The following is a 19,590-nucleotide window of genomic DNA, read 5'->3' on the forward strand; positions in this document are numbered from 1 at the left end:
GATATTTTAAATAATTAGCCATGAAGCAGAGCTAGGAATGCTCTTTCTGCTTGAAACGAGGGAGCGCCAATGCTCAGAACATAAAACACTAGAGAAGGTTGATGAATGATCTAACAAACTCTAAAACTCCTTTATCCAAGACCTTGTGCCAGAATGCTCTGTTCAGCATAACAAAGTCAGGAAAGAGAAAACAAGTTAAGGAGCCAAGCAGCAAAAGGAAAGAGTCAGTCATGGTGGAACAGCCTCTTTACAACATTTTTCCAAAATAAAGTTAACGGATAAGCTATAAAGGAAACTACTGGCACATTTATATTGCTCAACATCCACAAAGTTTTTAAAAAACTAAACATATTGCATGAAGAAATAAGATCAGTTCCCTTTTGCTAGTTTTACATGAAAAAGCAAATTAACTGGATGATACTTGTTATTAGCAGTTTTCCACTGAAGCTTCTAAACTATTTATGGCTCAAACTGGCTTCGAATGAAAAGGCCAATGAACACAGGCATGTTTTAAATCGACTTAACTGCAAAATATTGTCATTATGAGACAGTTAAATCAGAACATTTAATTCTAGAATTAAAGAAAAGTTAGCGCAAGTCAAGCTTTTAATAATGTGAATTTGGACCAGATAATCTGTTTATTACAGCTTGAAAGAATCACACATTCTATGGTTTGTTTGCTTTTGATGTATCTTGAGAACTTACAGGCATCTTATCAATTATGATTAGAATAAATAATGACTTGGTATAAAATGTTTAGTAAGTCTATGAGACTCAGATTTAAATATATACTCAATTAATTGAATCAATTGCTATCTCCCAATTTAATGTACCTCAAAAGGTAGGTTAGGAAGATAAAGCAGAAATATATGCATTACTTTAAAGAAAAGGTAAGTTCTAACAAATGGGACCTGTAATATATATTGCAGCATAGAAGATTAAATCAGGCCTCTTCCAGGACATTCCATTTCACTATTTGCTGTCTCACCATTTTGTTTCACATCAGGCAATGTTCTTTTCTTCATTCTTCATCATGGCCGATTCTCACAGGTTGCCTGAACAAGTTCCTGCAGTTTTGTTGGCAAGGTTTTCAAAAGATCACCCAGCTGATTTTGTGCCTAAAGCAGAACTAGATCTCGCAGTCCCCTGGTAACTACTACACCAAACTGGCATCCAAGATTGGCAGCAGAGGATTCTGTTGGGCATAGCATTTATTTATTTACCATATTTTTGCGGAGTATAAGACTCACCTTTTCCCTCAGAAAAGAGGCTGAAAAACTGGGTGCATTTTATGCACAGAATATAGCATTTTTTGCCTCCTGAAACCCCGCCCCTTCACCAAAATGGCCATGCAAAGCCTTTAGGAGGCTTTCCAGAGTGCTCCTGGGGACTGGGGAGGGCAGAAATGAGCAAAAAACGGGTCGTATTTTACTCAATTTTGCGAATCCCCCCAACCCTCAGGAGCACTCTATACGCCGCCTAAAGGCTATGCATGCCCTCTTTTTTTCTTTTTTTCTTTTTGACAAAAATGGGCCTGTTTTTGTGAAAAGGGGGCCATTTTTGGAAGGTCTTCAGAGTGCAAAAACTTTTTTTTAAAATTTGCCTCTTTAAAATTTTGGTGCATTTTATACTCCAAAAAATACTGTAATTGATTGCTTTTGTACTTTTGAGACAAATTCCTTGTGTGTCTAATCACACTTGGCCCAAAAGAGTATTCAATTCAATTCAATTTTGAGGCTGCCCATCTCAAACAAGGGATTCTGGGTGGCTAACAATAATCTTCTCCAACAAACTGAAGGAAAACAGTTATAAATAAATAGTCAGCAGCTGAGATAAAACATACAAAACAAGTACTATATAACTTTGGTTTCAATAGCCATTCTTCTACAGGTAGTCCTTGATTTATGATGATAGTCCTAAGACTATGTCTAGTCCTAAGATTAGACTAAGTCCTTAATCTGTTGTTGTTCACCCTGTTGACCCGTGACTATTGGGCTAGGTTTACCACCAATTATATTGTGAAGTATGCGGACGATACAATAGCAGTGGGCCTTATTCAAGACGACAACGAGGATGCTTACCACAAGGAGGTAGAAGGTTTAGTGGATTGGTGTAACTAAAACAGCTTCATTTTAAACATAGGGAAAACTAAAGCGATTATTGTCAATTTCAGAAAAGGTAGGCACAGCCACAGATCTCTACATAGTAATAACCACCTGTGGAAGTGGCTAGCAGCATCAAGTTTCTGGGTGTGCAGCTAATGAGTAGGCTAGCTTGGTCACTCAGTGAGCCCAGTGAGACACTGGTGAAGCAGGCTTAGCAGCGCCTACATTTTCTGTGTCACATGAAAAAAGTTCCTCTTTCTTCCCCTGTTCTTACCACTTTTTATAGAAGGACAATCGAGAGCATCCTGTCATATTACTTTACTGTCTGGTTTGGAAGCATTACTGTTTCAGGCAATGCAGAGAATAGTGAGGATGGCAGAAAAGATCATTGCAGTTCACTTCCTTTTGTCCAGGACATAACACTCAAGTGATGCTTAAGCAGAGTTTGCAGGATTGTCTGGAACCCTACACATCCTCTTCGTGATCTGTTTTCCTTGTTACCTTCTGGGAGGAGACTTCGTGATATCCAAAGCAGAACATCTAGATTCAGTCACAGGTTTTTTTTCCATATAAGCATCAACCTTGTGAACTTTCAAGTTTCCTCTTTCCACTACGTATTCAAAATGGACAGTGATTTGTGTGTGTGTGTGTATACAAAACTACATACATACATACATACATACATACATACATACATACATACATACATTGCTAGTATATATGTATGTATATAGCATGTGTATGTGTGTTGTTTATATATTTGGTAACTACACTTTCTCTTGAGAGCAGGCAACAGAATTTCATTTTTAATGTGGGCCGGTGTACTGTAAAAAATAAAAAATAACAATAACGTTACCTTATCTTATATTTGTGACCTGTATTTCTGTTGCTAAACAAAGTGATTGTTAAGAGAGTCATGCCTATTATACAACCTTTTTGCCACAGTTGCTGTGTTTAACTAGCTTTGGGTTGCTAAACTTGACCTTAATGTCCTTGACTTTCCTTTTGAGGAAAGCTCTCCTTTTCAGTGCATGGCATATGGATTTGCTGCTTTGAAAACAGAAGTCATTCAGAAGAAGAAATTTATTACATGTTTCTTCCACTGTTGGCCAAGATGTTGAATGAAATAATGTGATATTTAAATAAAATATTAAGACAGAAATAGCGAATTAGCATTGTTTTGGCAAAATTATTTATTTATTAAACTTCACACTGCCCATCTCACCTATGTGACTCTGGGCAGTTTATAGTTAGGGGTTTTATTGTGTTTTTATATGTTAGTTGTAGTCAAAAGGAAAGGTTCCTCAAAATTAATTTGATGCTCAAGTATGGTTAGATGACTTTGACGTGGATGAAATTTATATTAACCTTTTAATGGCATGTCGCTGAAGTCAAGAAAAAGTGTGCTGAAGGTATGGCAGTGATTGAGGCAGAAAAAAATACTAATGGGACTATGTTATAGAAGGAGGTGAAATTAGAGCCTTGTCCTTTTGGGGTTTATTTTTTGTAGTTTGAGAATGGCATTTTAAAAATCAATAAATATCAAAATTATGCCTTTCTATAGTGATAATTTCTGCTGTATTTCAACAATAACAGCTTGAGAAGCTCTAAAAACCAAAAAGCAGCTCAGGAGCTGAAAATGTGCTGTGGGTTTCCCCTTGCTTAGAAGGAAACTTTTTGGTTAGCTCTGTAAAAGTGTTAAGTAGATAACTATCAGCCCTCTAGGGTAAATAAGATAGGAACAACGCTAGGTGAATTAAATCTATTTTATTGTAAAGCTACATTAACAAAATCTTGCAAGTTTGAAAGTACAAAACTTCTCACCCCCACTTTTAACTGCTTGATCCATTAGGATGGGTCCTCTCTTGTCTGATTGTTTCCTAGGCAGCATCTTTTCACTGCTATTCTCAAGGCCATTCCCACGTTCCATTACAATCATGCTGCAATAAGCAATCAATAGAGTGTGTGTGTGTTTGTGTGTGTGTTTGTGTGTGTGTGTGTTTTCATGGACTCTCATAATTTGGGTTTTACCTGACAGTTATCTTATGTCTTCCAGTGCTGGAGGTGATCAGTCATGGCAGGTGATGCCATCATGATGGTGCGAGGGCTGACAAAGCTCAGTAAGGCAGTCCTAGAGACACAGGCAGGACAGCTACGACAAGTAATCCTTGGTGGAGATGCATTAACCATAGCCCGAAGCTTTCAGGCAGTTGCAGAGGAACAGTTCAGTGCTGCTATGGGGAAAATGCAGGTAAAAATATTGTTATGTGTTCTTTGATTTCGCTTGTCTCTTTCCCCTTTAATTGATAAATACTTGCTATTCTCTCTCCCCCGCCCCCCAAATGTCTTGCATGAAAAAGCATAATAATTTTTTATTTAGTACTACTTGTTGTTTTATATATATATACTGAATTTAAAAAAAAATGTATTTGAAAATAATATAGCTACATTGCACTAATCCGGGAATTATTATAATCTTGCACTGACAAATTTTCAACAAAGAGATGATAATGTTCAGTTAAATATTTCACTTGATGAAAAATTTTACTCTAAAATCTAAGGATATATTCTTGGTGTTATGATTGAGGTTTGGGGGAGAGGATGAAATTTGCCCATTAACTGAATGAATGTAGTGGCTATATAACCAGTGATAAAACAAAAGAAAAAGTCAGATGGGGCAGAAAACCTTGAGGGCATCAAGGGAAGTGACTTTGGGCACACTTACAAGAAAGTTCTAGCATGCTGTTGGCAGAGTTCACTTGGGCTGAGACCATTTCTGTAGGCAGTAAGTCTGAAGGCAGCATAAATGTCAGAGACAGAAGTAGTTATCTGAGGACTACTTTGCCTCTTTGAAAAAGCACTGATAACTCAGTATATTTGTTTTCATATTATTTTTGTGTTTTCAATTGTTGTGAGGACTTATGATTTTGTTGTTGTTCAGATACTAAGTTGTGTCCAACTTATTGTGACCCCATGGATCATAGCACACCAGGCCACCGTGTACTCCACTGTCTCCCAGATTTGCCCACATTTATATTCATTGTATCATGTTCATTGTTTTCTTTTGATAGCTAACCATGTTTTACTGGAGAATTCATTTCAATACTTTGTTTGCAGGAACTGGGCAAACAACAGGAAAACTTGAAAGATATTGGTGAAGACTTTGGAAAAGAATATAACTTTTCAGAATCGGAGCTGGGAGGCATTACAAAGGACTTCTCTTCTGCTCAAGACCAGCCTCACAAGCACAGTGGTACAGAGGGCCCATCTTATTCTTATGATATCAAAGGACCTGTTCAAAGTGGTGGGAGTGGAGATGCTACTGCAAGTCAAAATCCCATTTCTGGCAAAATAAATACAAAGCTATTTGAAGGCTTTAGGAACCCTGGGAATCCTTTCGCTCTTGTCTTTGGCCAAATCAGGCCTTTTCACCAAGACCATTCCCCTGTTGGTGGATTAACAGCTGAAGACATTGACAAAGCCAGGCAAGCTAAAGCAGGTCCACAGCAAAAGCCTCACAAACAGATGGTAAGTATGCTTTTTCGTGGAGTGGAAAAGCTGGTACAGCAACCTTTATGTGCAACCAGTTATATTCTTTATATTTAGCTCCTAGTCACTTGGTGTCTGGGTTATTGCTATAACCAAACTTTTCGCCTATCTTATAGACCAGTACATACAGTGTGAAATATACTGAGAAAAGCTAACCCCTTTATTATATTCATGTAGTATAAGTAGATGATCTTGCTATTTATTTAAGGTAAGGGTCCTATTAACCTATTAGTTAATTTCATGAAGTTCCTAGCTGGCTTATATCTTGAAACTCTAGTGTATCCTGCCCTTTTTAGGGAAATAATGTAATGTGTGAATCTGCCTGATGCTTATTTATATGAATTTGTTTTCTTTCTGATTGCATTTTCCTGGAATGGACTGGCAGAGAGATTTTATGTTCAGATAAATGTGCACAGATTTGTTCTCTTCCTAGCTCTTTTACTTATGAATCATGCACATTTCTAAGCTTTTTGTTAACAATGTTTTTTTAAAAAATTAAAAAGCCTGGCTCAACAGCTGATTACTGTATCTTGAATTGGGATTTTTTAAACATATTTTTTCATTGATGGTTTTGTGGTATGCTATCTTTGAAGTTTTGGCAATCAAACCTCAGAATAGGGAGAGCTTAAAATAATTTAGTATTTTGTTTAGTTTTGCTTTTCTAAGCTAGATGTATGTGGGTGTCCTCTCAAAATTAGTTCACCTTTCCTAACAACCAGACATTTGTTTAGAAAGGTCATGATATTCCCTAGAAATAGACTTCTTCTTTTTAACATTTAACAGGTGTTCATCTTTCCTTTGCTGGACATTTGATATTTTGCTAAATTGTTGGAATGGTTAAGAAGCTAAGATTCATTAATAGTTTTTCTTCTGTCCATGAAATTAAAAGTCAAAGCAGGTGCAGCAAAGTTTGCTTATTTTTCTTTTTGCTTTGGATTTTTTTTTTAGATGAGACAATTCTGTTTATTCTGTACCCCAAAATATATTGTGCTTCTATAATTCTATATATATAATAATTCTATATATATAGTAATTCTATATATATAATAATTCTATAATTCTATTGGCCATGTTGGGTTGCAATTATGGGAATTGAAGTCCAATAGTCCAAAGAAGGATCACATTAAGTTAAGGAATGCAGCTTAAAAGGACATAGTTGAATAGAACATATATCACTACAAAGAATTGAATAATTATAATGATTTAGGAAATGACCCCAAATATACATTCCTTTAAAAGAAAAATACTATTCTCCTGAATTTGAATATTGGAAAAAAAGTTTTAAAAAAGTATGAAGAACAGTTTTAGATAAAAAAAATCTTTTAAGTGTTAACTCTCCTGTCTTCTCAGAGCTTCTGGTCGTATTAATGCCCATCTGATGTTTCTTGAAGACTTGGGGAAAATGCAATTTTTTTATCTCACATAAATAAATAAAAAAAAAAACACAAGTACTGACCTAACAGTACAGCAGGCCAAATTACAGCCATGAAGTTCTGCCTAAAATTGGATACACATTAAAATGGGATTTGAAGTTGACAGCAGTACTTATTCTGATTAAGTGAAGACAAATAACCATAATCCCTTGTTCATTTTGTTTTTTGCAGAACAAAATATGCAAGTACTCTAGGGTAGGGAAACAATACTTGTATAAATGGCTGAGTTTAACAGTCCCATGAATTGGTGAACAGATGTAAAAATCGGGTAGATGAGAGTAGCTGTGTGTTTCTTTAAATAATTTTGAAATAATATTATTTGTGTGGCAGAAGTTCCTAGCACTTGGTGGGAAAACTCTATTTTAGACCATCTATTTGTGAATTTTTTTTTATCCTTTATTAACAGATCAAGTATCTGTTTATGCTTTTTTTGCAGCTCAGTGAACGTGCCCGAGAACGAAAAGTGCCTGTTACTCGAATTGGAAGGCTTGCTAATTTTGGAGGTGAGTCTCTAAACTTAGGAAAAAAAAATGATCTGAAGATGCAAAATTCTGAAAAAACTAAAAGCCTGTGTATTACATTTATTTTACAGTATTTTATTTATTTTTGCACAGCTGTCTTATCATATAAAAGTGATACTATATATTTAATTAAGTATTGTACATCTCTCTCTCACACACACAGCCCCAATTAAAAACAAGTATAAAACACACAGAAAACAGAAGAGGATATAATATAAACTACAATAAGGAAGCCATTGCAAGAACTTCCCAATTTCCTGAGATCCCAAGCTCTGACAAAATGGCCTAGTTTTGAGGGGTTTGCAAAATACTGACACAGATGATGCTAATATCACTTCTGGGGGGAGGAGTTTCCACAAGATGGGCACTATGGCAGAGAAGACCAAACTTTTGAATCCCATCAGATGAAATTCTCTGGCCGGTAGGACTCAATATTTCTTTTAGGAATCAATTGAATTTCAGGAAAGTCTTCTCTGAAGGCTATATAAAATAATTTAACAAGTATAGTAGAACCTCTGTTCACGACCATAATTTATTCCATAACTTTGATCGCACCTATTTGGTCATGACCTGAACCTAATTTTGGAAATTTGGCACATTAAAAAAAATGTCGCAGAAGGGGAAATCAGCCATGAAAAAAAGTGATTTTTTTGGTCAGAACCTGATTTGGTTGTGGTCAGAAGCGCTCGTGACCAGAGGTTCTACTATAAATAGTTAACAAATCACATTCACATAGTGCCGGCTACTTATTACATTTTAGAAGTGTTTAAAACAATTTCACAAATATTAAGGGAACTTTAATTAAGATAACTTCCAGCCACCTTTTTTCTACAATCCCCAGTCTTTCAACTAATACTTTCTGTGTCAACTCATGTTTAGAGAGGAGACAAGGTTCTGAGCATTTTTGTCTATTAACTGAAAGTTGTCTAATACCATGGAATTGGTAGGCTGGAGAAGCATGGGGTAGGAGGTGAGGGAATGTCACCTTTCACCAGACCTTTTTGGCAGCCAATGTGAAGTGAGCACATATTAGTTAAAAGAGAAGCCTCTCTATTTTATGACCTTTCCTATTTATAGCTAGAGTTGGCATCTATCCTTTGTTTTCATTTCTCCCAGATGAGATTTACTTCTATATACTTTTTGAACATTTCTGTTTGTATAACAGAGTGATAAGGAACTTGGCTTTTATTAGGCAAGTTACCACAGGCCTCTGTATGTACTATATACTATCCCATGAAATAGAAAAGAGTAAACATTTTCTTGAGTCAGTAGTTGAAATGACATGAGTGCCATTTTTGTCTCTTACCACTTGGAAGCATTTTAACTAATTCTAATAGTCATATTCCTGCCATATGAGATAATAGTGGGAAGATTTTATGGCTTCTGCAATTTTGTATTGGAAGCTGAGTGTGTGAGATGGAATAGAAAATGGGTCTGTCATGGTTTTGTTCATTGAACAAATACATTTATAGCTTTGCATTTGAAGCTATAAGTCAATGTCTTTCTCAAGTTCTATAGCCACACTTCTGCAGTGTTCTCTTGCTGTCATAGTTCAAATGGAGAAAATCAGCTGTTGTGTTAAGATCTAGTTTCTGTATTTACAACAGTTGATTGAAAGAGGGTTGAGAGCTATTGCTTTTAAGTGGGCCAAGAATGTGCTAGAATGGGAAGATTGGAAAGTGATGCTGAGCAGGCCAGGCAAAGTTAATGGCTTGAACAATACGTTCTTGACTGAGAGTGGAAATGTGGGACAAACTGGCCCTGTTAAATCAGGGATCCTCAACCTCCAGTCCGTGGGCTGGCACCAGTTTGCAGCATGCCAGAAACCGGTCCGCGCAAACAAGTGAAGCCCCATCCACAGGGCGGCTGGGTTAGATCCAGCATGGCAACGAACCTTAGTTAAACCTGGAGCTTAAATTTTCTTGTGTCTTAACAAATATTCTTTATGTTGTGAAGATCTACTTCCAGGATTGCCTGCCTCCTCAGAATTTAAGTAGACTCATTTAGATGTTATAACAAACAGTATGATTTTATGGTGTGAGAGAGAATCTTAAGAAATGTTAAATTTACACAGATTCCTTTTCCTGACTTTAGACAAAACATATGCTGCTGTTTTGGCTACATGAATAGACATTGGGGAGAGGAATTAGCTACATAAACAGTTTGGAATTATTATTTGACCAGATTTTTAGGAGAGAAAAAAATGTTAGTTTGCCTGATTCAGAAATGTAGAAAATTGTGATGTTTGTAATATGCTTCAGGTGAGAACTAGTTTAGCCCTGAAGTTATTACTTAGTCTGGAACTAAATAACTGCACACAAACATCCAAGCTAGTAGAGAACTAAGGACTTCATAAATTCCTTTTCACCCATTTTCAAAAGGTAGACTTTCCTTATTCTTTGATTATATTCTTTGCAATGCTCTTTTTCTTGGTGTACCTGTTATATGGACACATTGCACAAGGAAAGAGAAGAAGAGAATAGTCACCAGAAAGGTGGATGGACTCTGTTACAGTGGGAATAGCTTAGGGACAGATCATCATGGAGAAAACTTACCTATATGGTCACTAGGAGTTGATAGCACATAATTCATAATAAATAATTATCATAGATTGCACAATGTGTGATAATTGTATTTTGAAATAATCATTATTCTATGTGCATTCTCATCCATAGCATCTTTTCTTTTTCATTTTACTAAGCATCTTTACTTTCTACTCTTGTAATTCCTCATGCCTCTCTGAAACATAATTTTTACTTTATCCAAACAGTTTTCATATTCCTTGGATCCATTTTCCATTAATTCTGTTTGGTGGTAATCTAAAACGTTTTCATAGAGTTCTATTTCTGTACTCATTCTGTTTTTACTCTGGTTTTTAAAATTTCTCGCCCTCCCCCAATCATTTTTTCTCTCAAGATTCACTCTTTTTCTTGGAAAAGGGGTTCTGTGTTACATAGCATCCTTCCTCATCCTTTTATTGTCTGAAAGACTTATTGTCTCAGTCTTTCATCAAAACATCAAAAACAGTCAGATTGATTTCTTTCTTTGTACACAATAATAAACTTAGCATTTAAACCATACAGTCAAAACAATTTGAACTGTCTCTAAGCATCGTCTTCTTCTTTCATTCTTTGGTCTCCAAGTAATTTGAGAGCTGCAGATATATAGCCATGTGATGATGTCTTGCCTTAAGGAATTTGAGGGATTTAAGATGAGGCCATTTGTGCTTTTTTAGCAGAGTAGTGCCTGCAGCCTTTCTTACTGAAGGATTACCCCAGGTAATAAGGAGTACCCCAGGAGACCTGTGCAATCTTATGGCCATCTGTGCTCTTGGACCTTTTGGCAAATGCCATGTTTTTAATTTTCTAGTAACTGAATTCTAGTTGGTCTTCCTTGAAGAACTGTGCTAATGTTCTCGATCCTCTTTTAAGGGCAATAAGTGTTATTAATTCGGTAAACATCCTGCAAGTATTATATATATTTATCTCCCTGAAAAGTACTCTTCTGAAATTATCGTGTGTGTGTGTGTGTGTGTGTGTGTGTGTGTGTGTGTGTGTGTGGAGGGGTCTGTGTATGTTTGTTTTTGAGTCAATTTTTTGAGTCCTGATAACAGTCTGGACAAATACCTGCAGTTTTCTTGGTAAGGGTTTTAAGATGTGGTTTGCCATTGCCTCCTTCCTGAGAAGCAGTGACAGGCACAAGGTCACTCAGTTACTTTTGTCTTTAAGGCAGGATTAGAATTCACACTCTCCCAGTTTATGCCTGATGCACAGATCTGTACAAATTACAGTATTGAAAGGGACCTTGTAGGCCATCTAGCCCAACTCCCCACCCAAGCAGGAGACACTACGCCTGTGATGGTGAACCTATGGCATATGTGCCACAAGTGGCACACAGCTCCCTCCCTGTGAGCACTGAGCAGTTACCCCAGTTCAGCTCCGCCATGCATGCTTGCCTCCCACTGGCCAGCTGGTCTTTGGGTCTCTGCCACACATGCGGGGGGACCGTGCATGCATGGGCATGGGGCACATGTGGGTATGGGCGTGTGCACATACAAGGTGGCGAGGTGCAAGCAGGGGGGGCTATACGTGCATGCATGGGGCCAGGGCATGTGCAGGGGCTGTGTGCGCATGCATGGAGAGCGGGGAGCATGCATGGGGGCCACACGCATTGCATTTTGGAGGTTCAGCAGCATGTGCACGCTTTGGGCACTAACTCTGGAAAAGCTTAGTCATCACTGCCCTACGCCATTTCTATACCATTTTGAATAAATGGCAATCTTCTTGAAAGCTTCCAGTGATGAAGCTCCCAGAACTTCCTTGATCAGCATCCATTATCCCTTTTCTGGTCTTCGGGTGCCTTGGAAAATAGTTTGACCCTGTCCTCTCTGTGGCAAATACTGGAACACTGGCTATCATGTCTCCCCTGGTCCTTCTCTTCATTAGACTAGCCATACTGAGTACTTGTAACGGTTCATTGTATGTTTTAGCCCAAACAACTATACCAAACTGGCTCCCATGAAAAGGACATGGCTAGGATTTATATTGAAGCTGAGAAAATGCAGAACGAAGAAGAAGGAGTTCATTTAGTGGCCTACATGGAGGTTTTCATTATGAAATTCCAAGAAAAAACAACAGGCTGATAATTTTAGTAAGGCATTGTCTGGCAACTGAGCATGCTCAGCTGGAATATTCAGTATATTCCTGCACAAATGCAGTTGAAATATGTAATGTAAATTTAAATAAAATGTGTGCCACCCAGAGCCTTTGTAGAATTGTGTGGCCTTATAAATACAAATAAATATTTCCTATAGTAAATGCTTAGAACTTAGTCTAATCTTGACTATAATTTTGTGTAAATGTTGCTTAGTAAACATGACATGATTGTACATCTGCAGTACTTATAATAGTGAGCACTAAACATGAGGAAAATTAATGTTTCAGATTTCAGTGATGTGTCCTAGAAAGAGTTTCAGAGTTGATACTTATTAATACACATGAAGATGTAACATTATGCTAGAGGCATTTTAACTTACTTCCTCTTCCTCCTTTTTTATTTTTTTGTTCGTTTAAGGCTTAGCTGTTGGTCTTGGCATTGGAGCATTGGCAGAGGTTGCAAAGAAGAGTCTCAGATCTGAAGAGCGCAATGGTGAGTTTTCTTTGTTTGCTATTAATAAGAACTCCCAGTTTCTGAACGCTCCTTGTTTCTGACCCAGGCATGTTATGCAAGCACAGAGAAAATAACAACTCTTTGAAATAGTTGTATTAATGGATAAACATGTCTGCATCCTTTTTGCTTTTAGCTTCTTTTTTCTCCAGAAGTTAGCTGCATTTCTTACTTACTTTGAATTAATATTTTAAGAATAATGGTGATGATGATGCTGTTCATTGAAAGAAGACAAAGACCGTCGCTTGTCCCTTAAGAAGGATTGGGGGGAAAACTGGCCTATGAATTGAGAATGAGGCATGGAAAAGAACTCATTTGTTTCTTGGACGTGGTCAATGCAGATGTCTAACCTGTTTGCTTAACAAAACATTCATGCTGGATTGTCTTGTTTTACTGCAAACTTTGAACATTATTTTGAAAATTGACCTATTTTTTTCCTCTTAGATTTGTGTTTATGTTGATGCCTGATGTTCTCTGTGTATACACACACATATGTACACAGATTAAAAATATAGCTGTTCTTTTTAAAAGCTCTACTGTTTGTCTATGAACAGTCAGGTGCTGAAGTAAAGGTTATATTAAAAGGAATCTTAAAATAAAGGTACAGGATTATTTTACAAAAATATGTGGCAAGATGTTATTGTTTTACTTATATTGCTGTCTTACAACAGAACTGGCCCAATTAAGAGTTCATTAAGGTAAGAGGATGTGAAGCAGGTTGGACTTTATTCTGTCCAAGGCACTCATGCTTCACAGGTATAGATAAGATACCTTTACTCTGTGAGAAGAAGAGTATCATGCAGACATTTTGTTGCTACATTTTGGGCTGCTTATACATATTTTGGCACTCTCAATTACTTCAACAAAGAATATTTTAACATTGTTAGAGGCCGAGTGTCATTATGCTAAACATTGGCAACAAGTTCAATGTTGGTATCTTAACCTACTAAATAATGAGCAGTTGTCATCTCTGCAACAGCTTATTTAAGAATGTGTATAGGGCAGTAACATAAATAACATAAGTAACTTGCAATTATACCTCAGCTTGAAACCTAAATAAATTCCAACAAGAGTATGTTTTCTGCTGTTATCTGGCCATTTAACTTTGAAGGGAAAATTTGTATTTGTATTTGTATTTATTGCACATTTATAGGCCGCCCTTTTCTCTGAGGGGACTCATGGCGGCTTACAATCAAAGGGGAAAGGGAGTGTAGGACAAATACAAAAAGAGGTGTGAACAAAGGTAAATTAAACAGTAAAACACAACATTCACTCAACATTCGGGAGGGGCGAAAGTAGACTTATCCCCAGGCCTGACGGGCTAGCCAGTTCTTGAGGGCTGTGCGGAAGGCCTGGACGGTGGTGAGGGTACGAATCTCCACGGGGAGATTGTTCCATAGCGTCGGAGCCGCAACAGAGAAGGCTCTCCTCCGAGTAGTCGCCAGTCGGCACTGACTGGCGGATGGAATACGGAGGAGGCCAACTCTATGCGATCTGATGGGACGCAGGGAGGTAATTGGCAGAAGGCGGTCTCTCAAATAGCCAGATCCACTACCATGGAGCGCTTTATAGGTGGTGAGTAGGACCTTGAAGTGCACCCGGACATCGACAGGTAGCCAGTGCAGCTCGCGGAGGATCGGTGTTATGTGGGCGAACCGTGGTGCGCCCACGATCACTCGCGCGGCCGCATTCTGGACTAGCTGAAGTCTCCGGATGCTCTTCAAGGGCAGCCCCATGTAGAGCACATTGCAGTATTCCAACCTGGAGATCACAAGGGCTCGAGTGACTGTTGTGAGGGCCTCCCGATTCAGGTAGGGCTGCAACTGGCGCACCAGGCGAACCTGGGCAAATGCCCCCCTGGTCACAGCTGAAAGGTGGTGGTCAAAAGTCAGCTGTGGGTCCAGGAGGACTCCCAAGTTGCGGGCCCTTTCTGAGGGGTGTAAATTTTGTCCCCCCAGCCTGAGTGATGGTATGTTGGTCAAATTTTTGGGAGGAAAACACAACAGCCACTCGGTCTTGTCTGGGTTGAGTATCAGCTTGCACCCCATATGTTAGGGGCCTAGGGGACGATCTCTGCCCCCCAACCAACACCGACTGCGACCTGTTCGAGAGGTAGGAGGAGAACCACTGCAAAACAGTGCCTCCCACCCCCACCCCCCGCAGTCGTCGCAGAAGGATACCATGGTCGATGGTATCGAAAGCCGCCGAGAGGTCAAGGAGAACCAGGATGGACGCATGGCCTCCATCCCTGCCTCTCCAGAGATCATCGGTCAATGCGACCAAAGCGGTTTCTGTGCTGTAACCGGGTCTGAAGCCAGACTGGAAGGGGTCAAGGTAACTAGCTTCCTCCAAGGACTGTTGGAACTGGAAGGCCACCACCTTCTCAACAACCTTCCCGACAAAGGGGAGGTTGGAGACTGGACGATAATTGTTGAAAACGGCTGGATCCAAAGATGGTTTCTTCAGGAGGGGTCTCACCACCGCCGCTTTAAGTGCGGCGGGGAAGTGCCCCTCCCGAAGGGAGGCCGTCACAACCGCCTGGATCCAGCCTCGTGTCACCTCGCTGCTGTTGGCAACCAGCCAGGAGGGACACGGGTCCAGTACACAGGTGGAGGCACTCACAGCTCGCATAGCCTTGTCCACATCCCCAGAGGCAACTTCCTGAAACTCAACCCAGAGATGGTTTGCCAAGTTTTCCCCTTGTGTCCCGGCTGGATCTACTGGGGTGGAGTCCAGGTCCGCTCGAAACCGGGCAACTTTGTCCGCCAAGAACTGGACATATTCCTCAGCCTTACCCTGTAAGGGGTCCCCCGTCTCCCTCCTATTTAGGAGGGAGCGGGTTATCCTAAACAGGGCGGCTGGGCGAGACTCGGCGGACGCTACCAAGGAGGCAATATATGTTCTTTTTGCTGTTCTTAGAGTCCGAATATACTCCTTGGTGCATGCTGTTAAAAGTGCCCGCTTCGACTCGGACCTATCGGACCTCCATGAGTGCTCTAGGTGTCTCCTCCGGCGCTTTATCTCCCGGAGCTCCTCAGTAAACCAAGGTGGCCTCCGGGGGCCGCTGACCCGGAGGGGCCGTAGTGGCGCAATCCGGTCTAGAGACTCCGAAGCTGCCGAGTGCCAGGCAGCGACGAGGGTCTCCACCAAACTGTGGGCGAGGGTATCAGGAATAACCCCAAGCTCCGTCTGGAACCTAACAGGATCCATCAGTCGCTTGGGGCGGAACCAGCTGGTTGGTTCCTCCTCCCTACGGTGGGGGTTTGGCCTCCGGAAGTCTAGCCTCAGTAGGTAGTGGTCTGACCACGACAGGGGTATGATCTCATTACCCCTCAGACCAAGATCGTAACTCCACTGCTCCGAGAGGAATACGAGGTCAAGTGTGTGCCCGCTGAGTGAGTTGGGCCTCGGATTACCTGAGTCAAGCCCATGGCTGTCATGGAAGCCATGAACTCCTGCGCTCCATCAGAGTGTTCACCGAGCGAAGGCAAGTTGAAGTCCCCCAGAACCATAAGTCTAGGGAACTCAACTGCCAGCTCGGCTACTGACTCGAGGAGCGAGGGGAGGGCTGCTGCAACGCAGTTGGGAGGCAGGTACATAAGCAGCAGACCCACTTGACCCTTGAGGTCCAGCTTCACCAGCAGGGACTCACACCTGACAAGCTCCGGAGCAGGGATCCTACGAGGTACTAAAGACTCCCGGACTACAATGGCCACACCGCCACCCCTTCCCTGGGCTCTCGGCTGATGCAGCACCTGAAATCCGGCTGGGCACATCTCAACGAGGGGGACTCCTCCCTTCGTGCCCAGCCATGTTTCAGTAATACATGCCAGGTCTGCGCCCTCATCAGTTATCAAGTCCCGGATGAGGGGGGCCTTATGAACGACAGACCTGGCATTTAGCGACAGCAGCCTGAGACCAGGGTCCTGATTACTCGCGCCATCTGACCTTGGAGTGGGACTCCTAGGGCCGGAAGGAGGGATCTCTATGACACAGCGAGCCCTCCTTCCCCGATGATGGCCTGCCCTAAAGTCCCCGCCATATCTGCCTCTCCCTGTTATGACCGCGATGCTCCGACCCTCTCCCGTGGATATAGCTCCCCCAACCACCCCGATGGCCCCCGCATACCCCGCCAGGTCCTCCGAATCACTCATACCCAAACTCTCACACAAACAGTCCTCACTGAAAAAGTTAAAACAGCAATACAACTATATAATAATAAAAAGTGAGATCATTCATATCATCTCAAGCAATCCCATGCACTCAACATACCGATTAAAAGAGATATAGGAAAAAGTCGTGCAGGTTCACAGCGTCTGTAGGCCGAAGCCTCACCCCCCCTCTGTTTCTCACCAGTGGTCCGAGTAAAATTAAGCAAGCGCTGTCCAAGATAGGAATCCAGAGGTAGATGCACATAATAATAGTCAAAGCAACTGAGGTTGAGGCAGCAAGGTCAGCAGCCCAAATCACCCACCCAACCATGATAACCATGGTCCAGTTGGTGACAAACCACATACCACTCCTCCTCAGGCCCCAGCGCAGCATGGTTACTCAGCCAGGTCTGTGGTCAGATCTAAGTCCAATGCGAAGGTTAAATATTGCACACCCTCCTGGTCACACACCGTCTTATCGCTTCTCCCAATCCCACAGTGAAGGCTCCTCACTTCCTCTCCTCCAAAACTAGCGAGCCAGGGTCTAATCGTGGTCTTGCCGTCTTAGCGCCGTCCCTGCCACCACCGTTGCATTGAAAAAAAACGCCGGACTAAAGGGAGTTCAAAGTGCCGCCGCCATTTTCTGCATCCAGCGTGGGGGGGGGACTCTCCGGAGCGTGCAGGTGTCCAGGGGGCGCGTGGGCAACCCCCCTTCAGCGCTCCTCACTCCTTGCTCCTCACTTCACACTCCAAAAGAAAACCGGCAGCCAGGAGGTTTAGGCTTGCTGTAGCCGGCATAGAGTAAAAGCCCTCGTGCTGCTCCCGTTCGCCTGGGGGGGGTGGGAAAGGCCATTCATGTGTAACTACGGTCGTCGTTCGCCGTTCGCACCACCCGGGCCGTCTGGAGGAGGGGGGAGCCACTCGTATACCTCTTCCCCACCACCTCACAGGGCTCAAAAACAGGGCTCAAAACAAAACGCAGCAGTTCTTTTGGCTGCGAACCGCCCGTATTGTCTCCTTGGGAGGGGGAAAGCCCGTTCACAGTCTCTCGCTGCCACTCCAGACAGCCGCCGCTCGCAGTCTCTGGGGGGGGGGAGGAAGGAGGGGAGCCGTTCGTATGCTTCTTCCCCACCACCTCCCAGGGCTCAAAACAAAGCACAGCAGTTCTTTCGGCTGCAAGCCGCCCGTATCATCTCTGTGGGGGGGAGGGGGGAGGCCGTTCACAGTCTCTTGCTACCACTCGCTGCCACTCCAACAGTTGCTCTGTCTGGGGCTGTCAGGGGCTGTCCGGGAAGGCTTCTCGTCAACAATCGCCGTTCCCTGTTCCTCTCAAGTTCCTCTTACCAGGCCTAGCTCTTCCGGCATCAAACTGCAGCAAAACTCGAATTATCAGCTGTTGTTTGTTCTTCTTCATGCCCGAGCGAAAAGCTCAAGCTCAAAAGATACATTTCCATAGCACTACTGACTAAAAAGCCAGTCTTATTGATAAGACCTTGGTGTTTAATATTTACAGACTAACCTTTAACAGGTAGTCGTTGACTTATGATCATATTTGAGCCCAAAATTCTGTTGTTGTTAGATATTTGTTAAGTGAATTTTGCACCTTTCTTGCCTCAGTTTTTAAGTAAATCACTGCAGTTGATAAGTGAGTAGCCCGGTTGTTAAGTGAATCTGGCTTCCCCATTGACCTTGTTTGTCAGAAGGTCGCAAAAAGTGATCACATGCCCTTAGGACACAGCAATGGGCATAAATATGAATCACTTGACAAGCATCTGAATTTTGATCACATGATCATGGGCATCCTGGAAAAGTCGTAACTGAAAAACTGTCATAAGTCACTTTTTTCAGTGCCATTGTATGATCACTAAACGAACTGTTGTAAGTCAAGGACTACCTTTATAGTCATTTTGCTGCATATGGTAACAAGATACTAGATATGCATAATTTATGGAAGAGAAGGATTAGGGGTGACATAGATGTCTTTTAAGACTGTGACAGGAAAAGGGGGTTGATTTATTTTCCAAAGAACCTCAAGGCAGGTTAAGAAGCAATGGGTGGAAACATGTCAGAGGGAGATTGAACCTGGAACTAATGAGAAATTTCCTGACAGTGAGAACAATTAGTCAGTGGATCAGGAAAAGCTATATATAAATAGCTTTCAATTTTTTTATTTCCTTGTATCCTCCCAATATGCTATATAATTATCAAACAAAAGTATACTGGATTAATAGCAATAAAATGGCATTTAAAACTTGACAATCAATGTCAACTTTTGTCCAAAATGCTGAGTTTGTAACTTGTACAATAGGACTTCTGGGGCAATAGTTATAAGCTAAGGGCAGAGTAAAGAGTATTTATTACTATCATGGTATCTGAAAGAGTATTGAGAAGCAGGCATGCATATTACCTGTGCGTGTCCTCTCTACATAAATAAAAAAGGAACTTCAGAAAATGGTGCAAAAATTACCTGTGGTGTATCTGAAAATGGTTGGAAAAAAATGACAAATTCATAAACACAGAATATGCTGTATTGTAAACTGCATGGATAGAAAGATGAAACATTCAGTGTGGGTGCATTCATACCATCGGCAGAATCCTTGAAAGCATTTCTTTGCTGCATTCTGGTTTCAGCAGACCTTTCCCAGGAAGTTGGTTGTGCAATCTT

The 19,590-nt window shown here is 41.3% G+C and overlaps 1 protein-coding gene across 2 annotated transcripts in view; it reads left to right on the forward strand.

Moving 5' to 3' along the window:
* Nucleotides 1-19,590, forward strand: part of COQ8A (coenzyme Q8A) — a 56,029-nt gene that overhangs the window by 13,285 nt on the left and 23,154 nt on the right. For both annotated transcript variants that reach the window (XM_087717874.1, XM_087717875.1), the window contains exons 2-5: nt 4,162-4,356; nt 5,223-5,633; nt 7,524-7,590; nt 12,682-12,756. In XM_087717874.1, the coding sequence (XP_087574000.1) occupies nt 4,180-4,356; nt 5,223-5,633; nt 7,524-7,590; nt 12,682-12,756 (730 nt within the window). In that variant the 5' untranslated portion in view covers nt 4,162-4,179. The remainder of the gene's footprint in view (nt 1-4,161; nt 4,357-5,222; nt 5,634-7,523; nt 7,591-12,681; nt 12,757-19,590) is intronic.

The sequence above is a fragment of the Thamnophis sirtalis genome, unplaced genomic scaffold (assembly GCF_051295495.1).
Source record: "Thamnophis sirtalis isolate CommonGarterSnake01/CBP01778 unplaced genomic scaffold, rThaSir2_p1.2 scaffold_6, whole genome shotgun sequence".
Lineage (NCBI taxonomy): Eukaryota > Metazoa > Chordata > Lepidosauria > Squamata > Natricidae > Thamnophis > Thamnophis sirtalis.